This window comes from Acanthopagrus latus, chromosome 2 (genome assembly GCF_904848185.1).
Source record: "Acanthopagrus latus isolate v.2019 chromosome 2, fAcaLat1.1, whole genome shotgun sequence".
Classification (NCBI taxonomy): Eukaryota; Metazoa; Chordata; class Actinopteri; order Spariformes; family Sparidae; genus Acanthopagrus; species Acanthopagrus latus.
Window position 1 is genome coordinate 15,820,289 of NC_051040.1, and position 22,948 is coordinate 15,843,236.

Genomic DNA, 22,948 nt, shown 5'->3' on the forward strand with positions numbered 1-22,948 from the left:
TTGAGCAAGGGGAATAAGAAAACTGAAAGAAAAAAAAAAAATACAAGAAACCCAGAAAACAAAATAAAGAAGCATATTTCACCTTTATAAATTGTGAAGTTGTCACCTGTTGTCACCCTGGTTCCATTCAGAAGATTAAATAATAGGCACAATACACACCATGCTGTGCTATTGATGTTATGACATCATGTTTTAGGAGCACAATCAGGAAAATCACTGCAGTAACGGATCGACTCAGGGTGAACAGCTCGCCTTATGCCTTTTTGTTCTTTTTAAATACAGCTCCCTCAGTACTGTGAGTAGTCCATCTTGCATGTCTTGTTCCAAGTAAAAACTGCATTTTTGAAAAACAATCAGTTCCAGCACCATCTCTCTATTGCTTTAATCACATACATTTAGACACGGCAACAATTAAGTAACAAATTGCCATGGGAAGGATACATTGCATGTATACAAGCGCAAACAAACCTTTCAGTCTTTTTTGGTACATCACATCGAGGCAGCCCTTCTTTATGTCCACTTTTGGGTGTGCAGCGACCGCACATCGGAAACAGCACGAGAAAGTGCACAAAACACTGCTCAATGAACAGACACTCCTAGCTGGTTTTTGTCTCAGTTACATATGAAAAGATGACCCAATAATGGAAAAAGGAAAAAAAAAAAAAAGAAAAAAAACACCCAGCAACAATAAATCAGTCACTACTGCCAATGTTGAGCACCTGTCCAGTGGTTCATTTCAGTACCAATTCGTACAGAAACAGATTTACAACATCGGTGGCCATGAATGTTTTATGAAAAGAGGCATCAGCCATCCAACAGGTTTACTATGAGTAGAAAAATAAAACATTTGGAAAGCCAATGTTCGCTTACAGCCTCTATTCAAACTATGCAGCAGCAAAAAGCGGCGACAGCCGTGGCCATTAGATTTTCTGTTGGACTACACAAAGACACACACACCGTCACACATACAAACAAACATACATGCACATAGTCGTTCAATGTGTAAAAATAGAAGATTGAACACAGCTAGTATATAGATAGATAAATCTACTGCTTATGGTGGACGTTTCAAATCTTTCCCATTAACATCAATCAAGTAAATCCGATAGAGATTTATACATCTTTTATCCACTTCTATACATTTTCTATAAAACATACATGGCTTAAATTAATTGATGATCAACAGGCCTAAAATACCTTCTTTAAATTCTCCTGTGCACTTTTACAAAATCCACTTTATTTACTAAAAAAAAAAAAAAAAAAGAAAGAAAGAAAGAATCCATCAACTGAAATCAAACTGGTTGAATGCTCACTGTATTTGTTGTCTGGAACCATAGGACACAGCAGGCACCCACCTGGGATGTCGTACATATGCGTGACAGAGCGTTTACATTAATTAATCCTGGGGGGGGGGATGTGTACCCAAGAAGGGAATTTACATTCTGAAGCCTCAAATCTTAAATTTAGTGCCTGTATTCTGCTTAGTGCACAGTAGAAAGTACCCCTGAGTTCTAGGACAGGGTAGGTGCTGTATCATTTAGCGCACCGCTGAGAGGGGGAGTGGGCGGTAGGGGTGGGTGGGCTGTGGGCTGTGGCTACCCGGGGGGGTCTTCGAGGCTTTGCAGGGAGTGGCAGGGCAAAATGTGGTCCTGGGCTTTACAGTGCTGTGGGAGGTTTGGGCTGAGAAGAAGCATGACTGGGTGGATAAGGCTCTGGTATACAATGTCATGGTCATCCTCGGTCTCCCCTCCCCCGGCTGCGACCACTCTCTCATATGCAATCATTATTCTAAGCAGTTTCATCAGCGGGTTCTTGGGCCGGGGATTTTTTTTTTTTCAGGGTTGCATGATATTTCGATTCTATGTTGTTTGTACCGTCTCCTCCTTCCCTTCCCACCTTGTGGGATGTGGGAAACTCCTGCTCCAAGTTCCTTTTGTCCTACAGTTCATACAGATTGTTCTCTGCACTGCCCTGACCCATCCCTCCCCCTGTGTATTTCAATGCTGACTGCTTGTTTCTCAGGTCCACAGGCTCAGTGACATGGCTGTTGCATCACGGCCTCTCTCTCTCTCTCTCCCCCCCCGCCCCGGTAGCAGAAAGTAGCTGTGTTGAGGGCTTTTTTTTTTAGACATTAATCAATGGGAATTTTGTCCTCTAATTCCAGTCGGCTGTCCTCTGTGGTCTCCTCAATCTTTCCCAGCTCCTGCAGCTGCTGCCGCCTCTGCACCTCTGCCTTCAGGTTCTCCAGATCCTTTTGGCTGAAAGGGAAATACCAAAAATAATCAAGACTTCCTTTTGATGGAAGTTCTGGTGTAGCTTGACCATCTGAAAAGTTTCCCCTTGGATATGCTGTTGTCACTCAAATCTTGAATGTGCTCAAAAATCCCTGTTAAACCTCATGCAGATGTGCCCATTTCCGCATTACATGTTTCCCATCTTTCCATGTTCTGTCTACACCCAATTACCTGGATCAGGAGCTTAGTCAATCAAGCCCTTATCAGGTGTAAGCAGAGCAGGGGGAGGATGAAAAATATGCATATTTAATACTTGCCAAACCCATCTGGTTACCAGTTTACCCCCCAATGATTGTCAGCACATACAGGCTCAGTCCCCACGTCCCCCCAAGGGCTTTAGGCATTGGACCCTAAAATACTTAGCTGACGTCATCTAGAAAGTGTTTGAGTGAGGGAGGCTGCAAGAGCCAGAAATGGTATAAAAAGGAATTGGAACATTTCATGTTACCATGTTATATCTTAAAAAGATGTAATTATAATATAATTATGATTTAAGTGGAGAATCTTCTAGTGGGTTCTAGTACATTTCAGGTAGTGATCAGAGATCTGTATTGTCAGTGTTTTTGTTTTGTTCCTTCCCCAGTAACCTGTGGTAACCCTGAACTTATGAAAAGTTACAGTTGGACAGCCCTCAAAATAGGGTAAACTTTTCTGTGAAGCTATTTTCAGGGATGGCTTCTCCAAATAGTCAATGAAATCAAATAAAATACAGCTGTAGCAATCCCTAACTTTGTTTTTAAGACACAACAGAAGTTAAACTTTATACACAAAGTGAGTCTCTGCAGGTTTTTAAGGTTACCTGAGTGGTATAAAGATGATGCCGTTGATAATGTTGAGCTGTTCCAGGACACTAGCCATGCTGGGAGCAGTAAACTGAAAAACAGGAGGAAATAAAACCATATCGTCACTGCTTGAACGGTGAAGCTGAAACAGATGGAAGCACAAAAACAGCATGTCTTGACTCAGTCACCTTGAGGGGCATGATGGAGGCGTTGGAACCGTTCTTGTAGATCTCATTCATGGTTCTCTGCAGAGCTACAGCCTGTTGGGTGAGATACTTCAGGTACTCTGAGCTCTCCTTGGTTTTCTCATGTCCCTCGCCCATCTGAGTAGAGAGAAGAAATATTTAAGATATCACCTCATCACAACGGATAAATAGAACAGTCAGTTCCCTGCAGTCCAGCGGGACTCACCTGGTTCTTGTAAATGGTGTAACCCTCCTTCTCGTGCTGTAGTGCAGAGCGGAACTCAGCCTTGCTCTCGTAAACCCTCGCGACCAAATGATGGCTGCAGACAAACAACAAGGCACACGTGATGTCAGTAATGTCAGTCAGTATTATACCTAATTTATGCATAAAGATCATGAGTCTCTCCCCACCTGAGGGCCACTTTGAGGGATCTGGGTCCGTGGTACTTTGTGTTGATGGTCAAGGCGTTCTCCAGGAATCTCAGTGATAAATCGTACTCCATCACTCCGTGCAGCACCAGCCCGATATTACTCTGGAGGGAGAGCCGATAACAAGGAGTCAAAACAGGAGTCAACCGCACCGTCTTTTTTTTCCCTGAGGTATCAGTGTTTAAGGAAAGACTGTACTCACATCTAGCAGTGCCATCTCTGGGTGGTCCTCTCCGGTCACCATCAGCATGAGGTAACGGGCGCGGTACAGCAGCTTCAGGGCGGTAGACAACTGGCCGTTTGCAAAGCAGTACAGAGCCAAGTGCATCTGAGAAGTGAAGGGAGCAAACATGAAGGTTAGAGGGATGCTAAACATCTTTATTACGAGCTAAATATTTCCTACATGTGGTGTGATGACTTACATATTCTTGAATTGTGTTGGGGTGCTCGATGCCGAGGACTCTCTCGCTCATCAGAACAGCCTTCTGCTGGTTGCTGAGAGCCTGCAGACAAATGCACAAACGTCATTCAGCGAAACAGAATCAATACGACGCTTGTGATAAAGTTGCTGACACGGATAAGAGTCGCCCGTTTTCCGCCCACCTCAGGGTGGTCTCCCATGATGTAATTAAGGCGTGCCAGCAGGCGGAGGCAGGCGCAGATCTCTACGTGCATGGCTCCATACACATTGTTGAAGAGGTTTAGAGCCTCGTTGATCAGCTCGCAGCCTTCCTTCAGAAAACCTGGAAATTAAGAAGCAAACATTCACATAAGAGAAGCCAGCACTGATGACAGCCTGCTGAAGAAGCTAGCATCAATGTTAGCCTGTTGGAGAGGCTAACACTGATGTGAGCTTGATAGAAAAGCTGAACCTAATGTTAGCCTGCTGGAGAAGCTGACATTTAAGATAGGACCAGCAGTTAGGGACTGTTTCTGTAATCAGGTCTGTATGATTGTATTCGTAACGTGTCTCACCTTGCTGCACTTTGGCCTGTCCACTCTGGAAGAAGTGGAAGGCATCGGAGGCTTTGGGGTTCACGTGCTTCACTACAGGGAAAATATTCAGGATGTCCTCCTCTGTGAACGCGGGCTTGTGACGGCTGTCGAAGTTATACTCTTTTATCAGGATCTGGAAGGCAAATAAAAGTAGTGTAAACATCATGAACGCCATTTGGAAAGAGGTGTCAGGACATCATTACAGACTAAATGAGTCTTACCTGGATGCCAGTTTTGACTGAAATTTCTCTGAGCAGTGTGATTTTCTGCAGGCCGTATTTCTCCACCACCTGGTCCACACCATCACTGAAAGAAAACATGTCGGGATATTTACGACCCATAAACACACAAAATGTCTGAGCATAAAAAGAAAGCTACAACATTTGTTTCACATCAACAGATGGAGACCTCACCATTGTATGGTGAAGTGATAATAGCTCTGAGCCTCAGAGGCGATGTTCTTCCACAGCTCACTGGGCGTCAGGCTGGCCCACGCTGTGTTGTCACCGCCGCCGGGGACCCTGTTGCGACGTTTGCGGCTTTTGCGGCGTGACACCAGCTCATCGGGAGGAAGGTGGGCGACGGCATCGGGGAAGGAGCTCAGGAAGCAGTTTAGGAAATGGCTCACAGCGGCGGAGAGGGCAGACAGCTCCACACCCTACATGACAAGGACACATTTCAAACATAAATCAAAACAAATGTCTGTTTATCTTTTAAAAACAGGTGAGATGAGGCATGTTGGACGTTACCAACCTGGAGGTATGTCTTGAAGATATGTTTTGCACATCTGGTGATCAGTTCACTGATTCCTATTCTCTAATGTGTATATAAAAAAGGAAATATTAGAATGACACAAGAACACAAGAAAAGGAAGTATGTGGCAGTGGTGGCTGGATTCATGGATTCACACTCACATAGAAGTGCTCCAGCTGGGCTTTGGCAGGAGTCTTATCCACAAACTCCAGAACAGAGCCCAGATAGCGAATGTTGATGCCTCTCTGGCGCAAGGCCTCGGTCAGCGTAGCTCCGTCCATGGGCAGAGCGCTGTGGTCCAAACAGTCTTTAACCTGATCAGAAAACACACACACACATACATACATGGCTTTAAACTCCAGCACGCCACCAGAAAGTACATCTTTTGTATTGGACCATCTGTGCCACTGACCAGTGACGGGACCTGACAGGACACCAGGAAGGCTGCGGCGTCTTTGAGAAGCTGCTTCTGCTTCTGGACATCATCTGCGCAGTCGTCTGGGAATCGTACTCCTGGTTCAACAACACACAAGCCCCTGTCAACTTCTGTGGCTATATCCTCTAATGAACAAATGTCAATCAGTGTCTCTCATCGCTCCATGAATAATGTGGAGCCAAATGTGCTGGAAATGACTACAGGCAAGAAGGAAATTAGACGCTGATAGATGTGACAGCTGAGGGTGTGAAAATGGGTGAAACACTACAGTTATCTTGGCTTCAGCTGAAGGGTAAGAGTCTGATGATTTTATAAGGTCATACACTGCAGTTTTGTCATAGATTGACAAAATCAGAGATGGAATATAACTAAGTACATTTACTTTAAGTGCTGTACTAAAGTACAACTTTGAGGTACTTTCCTCGGGTAGCTCCATTTTCTGCTACTTTACACTTCATCTGCACAACATTTTAGAGGCAAATATATGCTAAATATTATACTTTTTACTCACTAAATTAACTTTATACATTTATTTACCAGTTATTATTGCTCAAGTAGTGCATTTTTAATTGTTCAGCAAACACATTAAAAAAAAAAAAAAAAGACAAAAACAGAACACCGATTCTGATAATCAGAAAATCATCAAGATCTTGTAATTGGTCAGATGGGTCGATTTTATTTTAGTGCAATATCTTTCATTTTATTTAGGTATGACCTTCGTTTTTAACAACACTGCACACAATTTATATTGGGCAGTTTCTGACAGTGTTGTCTCGTTTTGTCACTCAGCTCTAAACTGTTGTCTAAATGTTGTGCAGAGTCGAGGTCACCCGATTTCATTTTGTCGTCTCTAACTGGCTAGCCTTTTTGTTTGTTTAAATATTTGACATATTCCAAGGCTGTCTGAGAGCCTTTCCCATGAGTCATCACCAAAAATAACAATGCTCAACAGGAATGAAACTAGTGGTCTGAAATGGGCGAAAGAGAGGAACACAAATGTTTCTCAACCTCTGGGAGCTTGAATACAACGCTGGTAAAAAAGATATTATTTGTTTATTCTTGATTGCTCCCCTTCTGTGGCCATGTAGCACATTTCTATCTAAGTAAAACAATTCATATACATGGTTTTCATTGTTTACACACTGTAAATCTATTGTCAAGCTTCTTCATAGTTTACATATGATGAATCAATCTCATCGTACTTACCTGGTGAGAAGATGTCCGGGTTGAAGCGAATGTCGAAAGATGTGTTGCTGATGGAGCCGACTGCCTTGCAGGCATTGAGGACGACCTCACGGCTTTTAGGATCTGTTCATGATTACGATCACAGACAAGGAAAAGATGCGGAAACGTTAAAAGTATTGGCAAAAGAGACATCATGTCAACAAATCTATAAAACCATGTCCACATTAAGTCAGAGTCCACTGAAAACAAGAGATGAAGATGAAGCCAATTTTCAGACACCTCCGAATCCCCGTGTCATCACTATCACACTGTATTTATTGATTTATGTAACAGAGACACATTGATACACACTGTTGTGAATGTGTCAGAGTTAATGAGCCAGTGCAGCTGATGACACAATACAGTATCATTGATCCTGTAATTCTGTTTATTTTTCCAGACCTCTTTGATCACAAAATATTGATTTGATGAGCTTACTGTAGACATGGCCTTAGTCCAGTACACCACCACCTTCACAGCTGTCGACCACACACCACACACACACACACCACCACAAGATTAGGTTTGACAAGCAGATTACTGTTTGATTTTGGTTCAGTGGAGCATCACACAAATCATTCAACACGGAGATTATTTCTGCATCCCAGAACGCATTAACGGACACAGCAACTGATTATTCAGCTTATCAGGTCAAATGTCACAGTAAGGGCACCACAGGCTGGGACAGTGAGAGACGGGCAGATTGGGGGTCAACACTCTTCCCCACTGCAGGCTGAGGACTGAGCAGGGAGAGCTAGCCTGGTGGACAGAAGACACTACAGCCCAGTGGTATATACTCTAATGCTACGGACACACACACACACATAAATGCAACTTCTCTAAAAGCCTAGGTTAAATACGACTTTTCTACGCATTTATCCACCAGAGTAGCTCTCCCTGTGTTGTCCTCGCCTTGCGTTTTGGGGTATTTTTTTTTTTCGACATACCAATACAAGATCCGTCTTCGCCAACTAAGGTCTCCGCCAGCTCTTTGGCCTGAGCTAATCCCGGAATACTTTCCTCAAGCTCCTTACCCTCCAGTGGGTTCTTGCATTCCCCGTTCTGGGTGGTTGTGAGGTCGAGAGGCCCGTTTGTGGCGGGCTTCGCAGAGTTTTCTTCACCCTCTTTCACTGCCTCTGTAGCAGCAGAGGTGTTGCTGTCTGTCTGGTTTGTGCTGTCCGCGGGGACCTCTGTTACAGTGGGAGGATCTGATGCAGCCGTTTGTGTCTGGGTGGTGTCGGCGTTGCTTTCTGAGGGCGTGTCAGAGGTTTCTGTGATGGCGGGTGTGTCAGTCTTAGTGTCCTTGTTTGCCTTTTGCTGCATGAGCTGCAACGCCGCCATCTTCATGAAGAGAAGATATCTGGAGGACGGACAGAATTGAAAATTAGACACGGGCAGAGAACTCTTCTGATGATGAAATCTGAGGTAGACAGACACGTACCTGTGCTCCACGAAGGCCTCGATGAGCTCTTGGCGTAAACAAGCCAGGCGGTGGCGGTGCTGGCGGGGGAAGCCTTGGCGCTGACTCTCTGGAGGCAGCTCCTCTCCCTCCACAGGCAGGAAGTTGAGGTCAGGAGGGAAAGTGCGGAGAAGGTCCAGAATATAGTGGCGGCCGTCGTTTCCGATGATGCCCTTACACTCGACTGAAGAGCACAGCTCCACCTTGTCGTCTTTCTCGTTCAGCACGTTGTGTCTCTGGACCTGGAGGGAACATAACACACAAGCGTTGATACTTTATTAAATTAAAATGGGTTGGAGGTGGAGCAATTGTGTAAAACTTCTAAACATTTGTTCACTTATTCATGCCATTTAAAATTGGGAGGTGGTGTAAGTGGGATCAATTCTTAACTGGTTTTGGTGTTCTTACAGGGTTTATTGACTTGTAAGACAAAAGGTTTGGACTGTGAAATAACTGGAAGTTAAATAGTCCGTCGATAGATACAATAGCTTTGTTACTGACCTTGAGTGGCCTGCTGGTTTTCTCCAGCAGCTCCAGGTATTTGCTGTGCGACACAACTGTCTTCCCAAAGTCGATGGAGCCGTAGATGACGCTCTGCTCCTGCTCACGCTCCAGAATACCCGGGATGATGGACTGGGCGGTGACACGGTAGCCTCTGTAGTCAACTACGACCGTCCCCAGAGTGTACAGACCCTCCACATCCACGGCCCCGTAAGCCCGCACACCGTTCAAGTCATTGGTGGGTGCGGCGTGGGCGGCGGCATCTCCGCCCAGCTCACGATAGTGGTCCCGCACATCGAAACCCAGGCTGAAGAAGATGTTGTTCCAGATGAACATCTGCATGCGCGTTTCCTCACCAGGGTTGATGGCCATCACGTTACCGTCGATGACCGCCATGGCGCCTCGAGTGGCAGCTGCTGCGAAGTCACTGTGGACCTGCAGGAGGAAGAATTAGCCGGTGCCATCTGGCTTACACTGTTGATTGTGTAAAGACAGATTATGTGCTTGTAGGCTGATGTAACGAAAGTACCTTGAATATGGCTCTCTCCCTCAGCAGGCGTTCAGGCAGGTTCTTCCGGGGCAGCTCTCTTGTGGTCTGCAGCTCCTCGTTCCAATCTCTGGTCTGAAGACAAATCGGCACAAAAAAAACAAAAACCCTTCAATCAGTACTGGAAAAATGTTATCCATCATCCTGATGTGCAACGATGTTCAGCCGTGCCCACCTGTCCAGGTATGTGCTCCTCATAACCCAGGCGGGAGGTGTAGGCATCCTCAGCCCGAACACAGTCCATGGCGTGGTCTACCTGCGGAGCTGTCCAGCTGTATACCTGGAAAGGAGTGGCTATCCTCTCAAACGGGTGTCTCTGGACCCTACAGCAAAAAACACAAGAAAAATCTGTCATCTGTTTCCCTTCGTACATCTCAGGCAGTTAATCATAAATGTTTTATTTTCCTCCAAGTCTATTTATTGGTATTTAAAGCCAGACAAAATGCTAATAATCAAACAGAATTGAATTAAACAATTATGTGTGCATATAAAACAGAAGTCGTAGGCGAGATACAAAAAACAAATATTTTATATTAGATTAAAAAAAAACAACTATAAAAATACTCATGACAAATGATCCATTTAGTATATTTATTTTATGTTCAACAATTAACGACCAGAACCCTAAAACATATTTTCATTTGTCAAGTTTTCTTGTTGGGCTTGAGGACTTTGACCTCCTGGTTTAATAAATTAGTGACTGAATGGACAAACTTCAGAATCACTGCAAAAATGAAGCAGTTCATAGAGAAAGGTAAAAATAGTAATGCAGATAAACTTCTGCAGGGTAGAGCATGAGTGGGGAACAGAGCTGACGAGCACCGACAGTTTCTACCTTTTCTTTTGCAGGGCAGTGAAGTTCTTCTTGAAGGCAGGGCTGATCTGGCTCAGGAGCTCCACCAGTGAATGGCTCAGGAAGCTGGGATTGGCTGGCTTAGGGTTAAAGGTGTAGGTAGTAGATCTGGAAAACACACACACACACACACACACACACACACACAAACAAACAATATAATACACATTAGTATGGCTTTTCTGCCACTAATAACAAACATTATGTCGCTGAAAAGAGAGAGAAGGGAGGACAGAAATTATCTGTTGCCATGACCGCCAAAGCCTTCTAACTGGAGAGTAAACATAAATGATTAAAGAAGCCTGGAGAGAAAGTGGCTCTCCTAGTGCCTAACTAGAATCTACAAACACTGAAACATTAGAGAAATGTATAATGTCAGTGATCATGCTGTTAGAAACAAAAAGAGAACCCTTCTCCAAACACTGCAGCATCTTTCCCAAATCTACTTTCCAATCTAATCCAATTAGACCTCATTAATTTGACTGTTAAGTCTTCGGTGACATCCAAAACTCCTCTAAAATTAGGATCCGGAAACTATTAATACATCACAGCTTGTGCTTGCATCTCTGTCAGTGCTTCACTATCCTTCATTTCAATTCTTTGGACTTTTGAGATGAGCTAATCGTGGTGTGACTGCTGCCAGATATCGCCACTTCTTGAATGGTGATGGACCATTGCGAGTCACTCGTCTTAATACTGACTGCCCAAAACGTTGTGCATAAACTACAGTATAAATCACAGGCTTGTGGAGCTTAATGTGAGCACAGATACGAGGTTGACATGTTGACTGACTGGTTGAGGTAGAAGCCGCGTGTAGAGGCAGTGAGGCTGACATGGCGCTCCTCCACAGTCACAATGTACAGGTACATGAGGTCGCCGTGCATCTTCCTGTTTCCAGGTGGAGGGTTCCAGCCACTCATGGTCAGGACCTTCAGGCACTGCATAGGCTGTTGTGGGGGAGGAAAATGATAAATAATTGATCTCTTATTCGATTTTGCATCGATTTTCCAAAAGCTATCGCTGCTTCTCACCTTCCAGTCCTTATTCTGTGGCTGGAGGGGCACCAGGGGGCGCTCTTTGCTGCCGGGCAGGATGTGCTCTGGGGGGGTGCAGTCGATCTGCTCCAGCTCGTTGCCCTTTTTCTTCCTCTTACCGCTATCTGCAGTCACATAAAAACAAGCAAGGTGAACATCTGTGGCCCGCCCGCATGTCGCAACATTCACATATAAAACACTTGACATCAAAATTCACGCTCCAGGTGGTGGAGCACGGCTGCACAGAACGTCTTTAAAACAGCACCGCACCTCCGAGGTCTCCGTCAGTGAAGATGCTGAGGAAGGAGAGGGAGTTGCAGTCCACCCCGTTGTAGGCATCTGAGGGGTCCAGACTTTTCAGCAGGTCTCTGATATGACGCACATGGATGCGGGCCTCGCGCACTGTGTAGGGCTCTGGAGGAGAGAGAGACAAAAGAAATTAAATACCTTGCACACAGTGAGAGGACTGAGAAATAAAAATCTCAGGCTACATGCCAGTAGAACCAGGCAAAAATAACAGATGGAGGACAAACCATTAAAGCTCAAATCAACAATGCTTTGTTGATAATATCGCCATCCATATGTCAGGGAACGGCTGACAATGCCACATTTATTGAGGCTGATGCTGAGAAACCTTGATCAGTTTCAGGTTGAACCTGCCTTCATTGATGCAACATTTGTTTTCACACGATCTGGTTGGTCGATGACAGTTTCACTGCACACCAACAAGGCTGAAGTGAAATGCAACACTGGCTGCTTTGTCCTCTTTGCCTGTCCGCTTTAGTTTCAGTATGTGACGGTTACAGTCTGCAGCTGTATGTACATCCTCAACAGACAACCTTTAGAAATGCATGGAATTTAAAGGCACTACATCAAGTCTTTTGTGTTGCTTTTACTCTTCCTCTTTGCGCCACTGGAGCGAGACAGGCGCGAGTGTGAACAAAAGCCTCAGACTGAGTCTCACCTTCCACCACTTTGAGCAGCGAGCCCTCCTGCAGGCCCTCGATGGACTTGAGCTCGGCAAAGTTGTCCAGCACGTTTCCATCCAGCTGTAGGGAGAAGCAGGTGCGGTGGCAGGTGTCCTCACGGTCCATCAGCACCTGATGGATCTCCTGCACCATCTCCTGGGGAGAGACCTGACGTAGGACGAGGAGGGAAGAGACAAAATGATGTAGGCAAGTGCAGAATATGTGCAATTTAAGATGCATCACCTGCTTTGGTTCAGCTGGAAACAGTGCATACATATTTTTCATGTTCACACATAATCCAGTATCAGTTCCCATTTCATATGATTCACAGTCACGGGTCTTAACATCTCTGTGTTGTGGCTTGAGATAAGCTTTTAAAACATGGACTTGTGATATTATGAAGGATTTCACTCTGAAAAGTTAACATGGAGTTTATGATTTATCTCCATCAAGATGGTATCAAATATCATCAGCTTCAGTTCTTTCACACAGTGCCGTCATCTGTCTGAACACCTGTCCTGTCCTCACCTGCAGGTCGAATGGCTCTGTTCCAGGTGCCTGGATCTTAACGGTGAAGCCTGTGTCCTGGATCACGATCACTTCCTGTTCGTTAGAATCCTCTCCTCCGTCCGCCTCGCCGTTCCCGTCCTGCTTCGACTCTGCCTCCTCCGTGTGCCCGTGAGCCCCGTCACCGTTCACCATGGCTGTATCTGCACTGTGCCCTGCAACAGGAGAGACACACAGGTCATCAGTCTACGTCTTGTGGTAAAGAATCTGACAACTCTGACCAAAAGATACAAGCAGAGAACAACAACCACAATGTTTGTGTGTTGGGGAGAAATATCTTTCATCGGGGAGCAGCACCTTCAGATTGCATTGTCCTTTAAGGTCACTTCACTTATTTGGTTTATTCAGTCATGAAAACGAAGAGTTTGTTTTTATACCAAACAACTAATAATAGACCGAACAAATCCACAATTAAAGTAATCATTAGTCACAGCCTTCCTTCAGACTGTCACCCACGAAAAGCAACTCATCCAGAGTGTGTTTTCATGCAGCAGAAAACGGAGACGCTGCCAAGCAGCCAGGTCACAAACAAAGCACACAGACCCAGAGGCTGGATGACCTTATCGGTAATCTCATGAAATATTTATGAATGGTAGAACAGAGCCGACAAAGCTGTGCTACAGTATGCTAGTTGACGACGTGGAGGTATTCAAATACAAATCACCAGCGCAAGGCCTCAAGACGCAACTTCCATCAGTCATCAACTACAAGAAACTAACGCTGAAACAACAAACGACAGATCAAAAACATTAAACAATAGGTAACCATTCGTTCATCGCAGCTGATCTACATAGAAAATACCTATAATCCAAGACCAACCTGCTGAAACCAACACCATTGCAGCACAGCAGGGAGTTTAGCCAGGAAGCCTTGAGGGTTTGATTCTAAAAAAAAAAAAAAATGTTCACAAGCAGGAATTATTGGTCTAACTGTGCCAAACATGAGTAAGCTAGTAACCATTCCAGCACACCAGGTGCCTGCACTCTGCACAGCACCTTCAATCTCCAAGAGTGAACGTTACTCATTATCATTATAAAGTCAGCATGACATGACAAATCTGACGCAGCTACGAGAGAATCTAAGAATGCGTTATATTTCACACCTATTCTAGAGTAACAGTAAAGGTGAGAAGAAAAATGACATGAATAAAAATGAGGCTCTGTGGTACATTAATTTAAAAAGGAGCAGGGTCGAGTATGTGGATGTCAGACACCTGTTTTCTCTCACTGGGACACAACTGCTGCCAGCCAACCAGCAGCCAGCCAGCAGCCAGCGTGCCCTTGCTCACTGTCAAGGGTAAACAGCGTCAGGGTTACTGAAGAGAAGGGGGCCAAGAGGGAAAGGAGGGGCTCTGTGACTGGATCGCGACCCCGGGTGGGAAGGAACGCACTGAAATGGTGGAGGAGCGGGGGAGGAAGAGAGAGAGAGAGAGGGAGAGAGAGACGACTGGTTGGACGTCCTCTGAACAACAAACACAAACGGCATCAGAGCAGATGCGCAAATTAATAATGTTACAAACCAGAAGACAAAGAGGGCTGTGTGTTAAGAGTCTGCAGCAGCACAGCGATGTTTCATTTCTCTCTAATTTCTGAGCTCTTTCTGTATGAAGTTGTAGTCATTTTAATGAGTACTGGATTATCAACATACTTGATAAATAAGTTTAATATGACAAGCTAGTCGACTAGTCTTATCATTGTAGCTCTAATTCACTTATGTTCAACTTACAATCGTCAACAGAGGACCAAGAACCTGACTTTATCACTCGGTTTGCTCCATTTTTGGTCTCTACCAACTCCTGAAGAAAATATTTGTCTCTTTAATTAAATGATCCACTTTGTTCACTAGCTAGTTGCTCAAGCTAACTGTGCTGGTTTGCTTTTTGGCGCCGCGCAGCTGATATAGTGTTTTCTTTTCTTTTTTTTTTTAAATCCTTCACTCAAAACAGCTGCCTCCTGCAGTAAAAAAAAAAACCCAGAGAGCAAAGAGAAAGTTGAAGCTGTTGCTAGACAGCTACTCTCACTATGAAGGCTCAACTTGAATCGATCCAGGTGATAATTCTCTGACGGTACATCACTGCAAGCTCGACTCTGATGTCATCATCATCATCACATTTATATAATTTAAATATTGATTGTAGTCGCTTTAATGAGGAAACGCACAACTGTCGTGTTTGAGGGATCGTTCGATACTTGTCTCTCCTTCAGCTTCTTCCAACAATGTGTGGAAGCGTTGCTTAATGAGGAACATTAGATGAGCTAGCTTTAGCTGGTAGCAGTCGCCACATCAGGGGAGCCTGAGTGCAAGGTGCAACAGGCACAGGGATTGATGAGGCAATCCAGCAGCCAATGTGTTGCAAAACTGACCCGATTTGCCGAGCAGTAAAGAAAGTTCAGGCGGGAGTGGGGATGAGGAGAGAAGTGACGGGTGAAGCAGCAGCAGTCAATGGGACAAACTTTGTGTCTGCTATTGGTTAAAAGGGAAGGAGGAAGTAGAAAATAAAGAGGAATTCCAGTTTTTTTCCTGTGATGCATTTCCTCTGGAAATGAGATATGGTGGCAAGACACAATAAAAAAGGATGATGTTACATGGATATTATAGTCCTAGTTCAAACCAGACGGTCCAGCTCAACTTTGCACCAAAAAAGACCCACTCTCTATCAGTAATTTGTGACTTACGTTGGAAACCACGAATCACTATTTCAATCAAATCATTAAACTGTGAAATCAGAGATAGACAGACCAGAGGGAGACACAGTGTAACACTAGAGGAAGCTTGACACAAATGACCCACTAAACTTTTCTCTGAATCAAACTGTAAGCTCATTGTGAAGATTCACATGAGCCTCTTTCAGCTGATGTAATACTAAGAAACAAACTCTTTAGTTTTTTTGTTTTTGTTTTTAACCTCCGTTTCTCGTGGTAACAACAACAAAATCAATCCAGCAGCCATCCATCCTCTCTGTGGCCCTTGACATGCAGACCCTGGCTGCTGCCATGGCAACCGTAACCAACCATACAACCCTGAAATCAACAACAACAACAACAACAACAACAACAACACGCAAGGTCCATGTGTAATCATGTTTGCTACACCACAAGGTGGCAACCCCCTGGTGGACGGACGGACCCTGAGTCATGCATCTATCTGCATCATGGCAACAAAGACTGAATACTAGAGTCTGTTTGAGACTGACTTATTGCTGAACAGCTCACCAGCAATGAATGACAACCAAATTCCTCACCATCTGAAGTTTCATCATAAAATTTTCGTTTAATTAAGTTCAGTTCATCAACATAAAATTAACAAATCTGAAGATTGATTGGTTAATTGTCTACTTTCAGCTTCTTAAATATGAGGATTGATGCCTTTTTATATATCACATCATTGTCAATTAAATATCTTTGAGTTTTCAAATGTTAGCCAAACAAAATGTAAATATATACATATTGGGCTCAGACATTTAAGTCTAAAAGATGAGACATAAGACAAAATTCTTCTGTGTTCAATTATATTACTGTGCAGTTTATTCTCATCAGGCCTACATGACATACTCAAAAGAGACTGTTTAATATTGGTTACATGAAGACGTTCTTTCAATTAAAAATATTAAGAGCCATTGCTTTTGCTGCTGCTGCTGCTGCTGCTGCTGCTGCTGATGATGATGATGATGATGAAGGAGACTTTGGTGGGGAAGACATCTGGCCAGGAGAGGAATAGTGCCAGGGTGTCAGTGATTCCCAGGATTAACCAGATCACTGGTTTGAAGTCCCCTGAAACGCCTGATGGTGACTGTTGTCTTGATATGGCTGCTCTGCCATGTGCTGCTCCTATGTCCTGTTACAACTGTTGCAACCTTCATATCAGACATGTTCAGGTCACAGGTCACCGGCTGCAGCCATTACTCATTTTAACTATCAATTCTCGGTTAAGTTAATGACCATATCTGGGCCATGAAGTGCCTTAAAAAGTTCTACATGATACCAACACTAAACTATTAAGTTGTTTTCTTTAAAAAAAAAAAAAAAAAATCACATAAGACAAATAAAAGCAGCAATGCATAACAACTGAGAAGCTGGGACCAGAGAGAATGTGGCAAGAGATGCTAATCTCTGTTCTGTTGACTGACTAATCAATTAAAAACAACTATTTGTTTCAGCTCTTAAACGAAGCACCCACTGCTCCATGTGAGCTTGACAGGACTCTCAGGTCATCATCCAGCAGAATAACCACACAAATGAACATGCAATCAGCACAGCAGTTCACCCACAAAGCAGCACAATCTCATACAGCAGTGAGGCACCCTCGACTGCGTTTTCCTGTGAAATGACACAGGCAGAGACAATTCAAGGTCCCACATGTGACACACACTCACAGGCAGGCTGCAGCAGTGACTTGTGGTGCTCTGTAAGTTGTGTAACGTTAACTTCACCGGCTGACAGTCCGCGTCTCTGTTTAATCTCCTTCTGCCGACAACACTCCGCAGCGAGTAGCCAATACTTCTCCTTTATCGGACAATATACTCACCAGCTTACACGTCTCTGATCGTGTATTATTAGCGTAACCTTCCCTCTCACTGTGCATGCACCATCATGACTTTTTCTACGACAGCCAGCTTCCGCTTCCCGGTCGAGCAGAGACGCTCGATCTAATGCTCCGCGGCGGGGGGGGGGGATGACGCTTCGCGGCGTTGCCACCGACCGCCGGCCGCTTCATCCGCCTCACGTCTCTTAGTTATTTTTTTACACAACTAACACCGAGCAACACATATTCCTTAAAGCTTGTGTGACATACATTTCTTAAATAAATGTACCCAATGTGTACGACTCCCCCTGTATTCGGGTGAGCAGTGTGCAGCTCCACTGAAGGTGACCTTCAGTTCATTCCTATGACATGCTGTTACCGAACATGTGCGTCAATACGAGCTAGCACAACACAAGCTGCTGCACTTTTTTTACACAGACACACAATGTGCGACGCAGCCGGGTTATGTTTTTCTTTAAAAACTTCCGTTTAAAAAGCATATGCTGGCCTTTAAGTGCATGACACGCCGGCAGTGACAGGAGCGCCTGCTTGCTAGTTAGCCCATTAGCATGTGAGCTAGCTAACTAGCTGCGTAGCTTACTCAATGAGGAGGCTAATGTTAGCATACCGGCAGTTTGGGTTAGCCTCTTTGGTTGTTGCAGTGTCAGCCTGGACTACATGTTAACAGCTATGACCCATGGATGTGAAAAATGAATGTGATCATATGCAGGCTGCCAGCTTGCTAATTGGCATGACTGAGTCAAGACACATCCTCTCATCATAAACAGACAGCTAATTAGAAGACAATGCTAGGTGGACCCTCTAAACTTGGAAGAGGCTACCAAGGAGATGGTGGAGGAGGAGGAGGGGTGCACTCTCTCGCAGACTAGCTCCTTAGGTCTGAGGCAGTCGCATAACAAAGCATGGAGGTAAATGTCACCAGGATGCTTTGCAAAGACACACAGACAGCCGAATCATTTATCAAACACAGTGAAAACAGTTATTGCACACGGACGCTGGCTATATGAGGCTGTCCTGATGCTGCATGTATAAACGATAGGTGTTATCAGTGTATTTATAATGTATGATAGCTGTTATGACAGCAGATATGAACCAGTCAGTCTGCTGCAGAGTCTCACCACAACCGCAGGACTCCTTCAGACTCGTCTTGCTGGATTCTTTGCTGTCCTGGGCTCCATCCCCGGCTTCATCCGCAAGATCAACCGGATTACAGCTAGGCACCGACGCCGGGATGTCATCTGTCTTGCTCACCATGGTCGGCAGTCAGTGTGGCAACACAAATCTCCCAGCAGCAGCGTTGCCTGAATATGTGAAGTCTGGAAAAGAAATAGAAAAAAGAAATCTGCTTCTCCGGCTAACGCAGGCTAGCTGGCTACATGCGAAGGGTACAAGCTTACAAAAACAAGTCTACCGAGGAAGGACAGTGCTGTACATAGTGGGGATCACACGTGGTTCTCTCCTCCCCTCCTCTTGACCTCTTTGCCTTTGCGTTGCACTTCCCCACCCACTATGCGTGGCGCTACGGAAAGCCAGGTGCGACAAATCGTTTTTTGTTTTTTGTTTTACGAACGCCCCTTTTAAATATTTCTGTGGACAGTAGATTTTCTTCTACACTAGAGGATACAACGGGAGCGATGTCTGAGAGGAAAGACATAGTGTCATGATACTGTTACTGTTGTAACCACCCAAACAACCATTCTGACAGTTTGACCCAGATTCAGTCCGTTTTCAAGCAAAATGGTCAAACATCTGCTGGTTCCAGGCTTTTAAAATTAAATGTGAGGATTTGCAGCTTTTCCTTATAATTAATGAGGAGTATTTGGGTTTTAGACTGTTGGCTGGACAAAAGAAGCTATTTAAATATGTCACATTGGGCTCTTTGGAAAGCCAAAAGTGTTTCCACTTTTGGGAAATTGTGCTGACCCTTTGTCACATTTTATAGACTAAACAAATTAACTGTTTAATCATGAAAATAATCTGATTAATCAAAAATAAAAATAGTTAGCTATGGTCAGATTAACCTGCTATGAGGCTCCAGAGGCCCAATTAAACCCTCTGCTCTTTGTGCCATTTGTAGTTTTACTGTGCTGCAATATTAACTAGCCCAAAACCATTAAGTCATGCATGAGGACACTTTTAATTTATCTGTCTTTATTTTGGGGACAGTCAGAGCCAGCACCAACATATTTTAACTGTAACCTCATGAGAGTAAAATCCATGCCTCTTATCTGATTGGAAAGGTGCCACGATATTCTGTATAAACTCATTTGTAACTCTGCTTCCTCTCTCTACCCCTGTAGAGTGATCACACTAGTGTCTTGTCAGACCTCATTAATTATCTTACTGAGGGGAAGCTGCTAGGCACATTTCATATTAAATAAGAATGAACTGATAAAGTATGTGGTCAAAGATACAAGCCATCATTAAAAATTACTTTTCACAGTCATGTATTTAAAGATCGCTTCAGTGCTGCTAAATGTGTGAGCACCTTCACCTCACTATCAAAACACACACATCTACTTGTCCACATGCTGACGCCATAAAACAAACTGGGATTTCAGTCTGTCAAAGGACACATGTCAACACTGTCGATTTGAAATATTTTACATTTTAGTGCTTTTCTGACAATGACTTACCATTTCATATTGTGTTTTTGTTGTATAATAAAGATTTTTTGATATTTAACACTCCAACCACATCAACTTTAGCTATTAAAATAACAAACACTGCTTTCTATGGTTGTTGTTGATGTGTGTGTGCTGTTTTATGTCTCTATTCGTCAGCCTACCAGTGTAAATGCTGATTATTCTAAAAACGATCCAAAGTTATCCAAATAAAACAAAAACATGATCCAGCACCATCATTTAATCACCTACAAATGTTTTCACCCTTTGTTTTAAATCAGGTTTTCGAGTAAACCTTCAGGCAACAATAAGAAGCAGGCAGCAGACTAGACAATCCTTCATTTTATTCCAATTATGTGTACAATAGATCACTATAGGAAGCTAACACAGTATATGCGGTAATCAGTCAGTAGCTTATGCTCACCCGACGACCAAACCATATAAACGAGCCAGAGCAACGACTCTATGTTGAGTACCACACAGCGTTATTGCTAGAGACCAAGTAACATGTCAAACGGGACGCTTTATGGCGCCACACACAGTCCACTGAAAGATGCAAAATAAACTCTTACGACCTCAACCAAGGACGAGACCTGGAGACGACGCTGCCACTGACACTTCTTGTCATTATTATTATCATGAGGATCGGGGTTATTTCTGTATATAGGCGTTTAATAAAGATGGAAGACATTCCCTGTGGGTGTGAGTAAATGATCTGCTTTCTTGTTTTTTGTTTGAGTGATGTAAGATGCTCTGAAAAGTAGAAGAAAGCAAATCAGGCTGTGAAGATTTACTAGCTGAAATATTCATGAAAAGACATCTTCGTTAAGGCATCACACCATCCGTCTCCATGTTAATTTCACTGGTGGGCCTCTTTGGTCTCATTAGCATTTTTCCCTCAAAGCAGGCGAACAGTATTTTGATTATTTATCCAGGTTGTTACATAACACCAAAGCATACATTATCTAAAATGAGAGTTGATGCTGAAATGTTGCATGTGGGGTGTTTAAGTCGATGATGAAAGGTGGATGGAGAGTTTAATCTACCTGCCGCTTCATCTGGATGACATGTGGAGCAATGATGAGGACATGAAAGTCTAACAGTCTAAGTTCAGGATTCCTGTTGGGAAAACAAAAATAGCTCTCAATAAGACAGGTTTGTACTTTCATTCCCCACTGTCTGATAAAACTTGAGGAAGAATAGTGCACTGAGTCGTGCTAATGGCTTACCAGCAGAGAGGTGAATGAAAACCCTTGTCACATTTGGATTTTTACTCATAAAGGAAACGGGTTCAGTCCATTTTCATCCAGACAGTCTCATGTGGCGTAATAAAGGAGACCTTTCATGCTTTTTTCCCCATCCTTCAGTGTGTAACATATGTTCTTGTGCATGTAAAAGTTAAAAGTCTGCACCAACAAAAGCTCCTCTCTCCCACAGAAAACACTGCTCCTGAAACGCCTCACCAGTAGTCCCGCCTTTAATTCTGTGACTTCTTGACATCACACCATGTCAGCATGTCATGCATTTGCATAATTTATGCTATATTCATGGTAGAAGTTAAGCTAACTGGAAGCTGAAAACACAACAGAGCCGACTGGCGACACAGTAGGCGGTGCTGGCTCAGACGTGTGTGAGCTGACCAATCAGAGCAGACTGGGTATTCAAGAGGCGGGCCTTAAAGAGACGGGAGCTAAAACAAAACAAAAGCATATAAATCTGTTCTAGTAGTAACATAAAAAATAGAATGCTGAACCTGAAAATTAGCATAATATGTCTCCTTTAACGTTGTTTCACATGCAGCATGTCCTCACTTGATTCAGTGACAATCAACAGAAATAAAAACAATCCATCAGACATTTCAATTAAGCAAACATACTGGGCTCGATAATTACAAAATAGAAAGTTAAACAATCATAAAATCTATTTTAACACTTTGAGTGCCCTTAAATCAGCAGACGTGACCGACTAATAATATATAAATATATTGATATATTGCTTCATTGAGGATATACTGCGAAAAAACTAAACTAAACTGTGAGAAAAGCCTCACAGCAGCTGATCACAATTAAACTCAGTCCTACAGGAAGGCTCATTTCAAAGACTGCAGTTACTGATGCTCAGTTACATCGTGGCTCAAGTACAGACCGACTGTGAATCCAAAATAACTGAGGCGGCACATTACATACAGTAATATACCCCAAAAACCAAACAGTCTTATAAAAGTGTTTTAGAAACAAAAGAACAATACCTTAAGTTCCCACACTGCATTTTTTACAACCACACCTCCTCTATTATAAGGCAGTAATTACAGTACACGGAACTAAATAAACAACAAAGAAGCATTAACATAAGAAGTGTCTCCTACATTAAGTGTAGTCAATTAAAGTGATATTTTATTTTTCTTTTACTCCTTTTTTCCATTTCAAGATGCCATTTGCTCCTTGTTACGCTAGGGGCCACCATCTGCATGAGTTTTGATAACAGAGGACACACACACACACACACACACACACACACACACACACACACACACACACACACACACACACACACACACACACACACACTTTTCTGCTGAGCCTGCCTTCCTGTCATTTACAGCACACAGTCACTGTCTTGGTGTCATTTTTGTCACAGCTGCTTTGGGAATTTCTGTAAAAGTGGAAAAAGGATGACGCTTCAGTTCAAGACACGCCAAAAACCTCCAGTCGTGGTCCTCCTTTGTCCAGTTTTCCTGAGGTGAGAAGAAAAACC

The 22,948-nt window shown here is 43.7% G+C and overlaps 1 protein-coding gene across 4 annotated transcripts; it reads right to left on the bottom strand.

Annotated features, from left to right (window-relative positions):
- Positions 1 to 357: 357 nt before the first annotated feature.
- cluha (clustered mitochondria (cluA/CLU1) homolog a) lies at positions 358 to 20,282 on the bottom strand. Of its 4 annotated transcripts, none has more exons than XM_037085849.1 (27): positions 18,689 to 20,282; positions 12,990 to 13,183; positions 12,458 to 12,629; positions 11,764 to 11,907; positions 11,491 to 11,618; positions 11,252 to 11,406; positions 10,442 to 10,567; positions 9,782 to 9,929; positions 9,589 to 9,681; positions 9,060 to 9,494; positions 8,541 to 8,800; positions 8,047 to 8,459; positions 7,082 to 7,183; positions 5,852 to 5,952; positions 5,601 to 5,753; positions 5,440 to 5,502; positions 5,100 to 5,344; positions 4,908 to 4,992; positions 4,666 to 4,819; positions 4,294 to 4,433; positions 4,113 to 4,193; positions 3,893 to 4,018; positions 3,673 to 3,794; positions 3,488 to 3,581; positions 3,265 to 3,399; positions 3,094 to 3,167; positions 358 to 2,258 (listed from the first exon to the last, which is right to left on the bottom strand). In XM_037085849.1, the coding sequence occupies exons 1-27, from the start codon at positions 18,822 to 18,824 to the stop codon at positions 2,132 to 2,134; spliced, it is 4,206 nt and encodes a 1,401-aa protein (XP_036941744.1). In that variant the 5' UTR covers positions 18,825 to 20,282; the 3' UTR covers positions 358 to 2,131. The 4 variants fall into 4 exon arrangements, with proteins under 4 accessions (XP_036941744.1, XP_036941753.1, XP_036941769.1 ...); XM_037085858.1 differs by having other exon boundaries at positions 8,134 to 8,459; positions 18,689 to 20,281; XM_037085874.1 differs by lacking the exon at positions 18,689 to 20,282 and adding an exon at positions 17,553 to 17,680.
- Between the last annotated feature and the right edge of the window lie 2,666 nt (positions 20,283 to 22,948).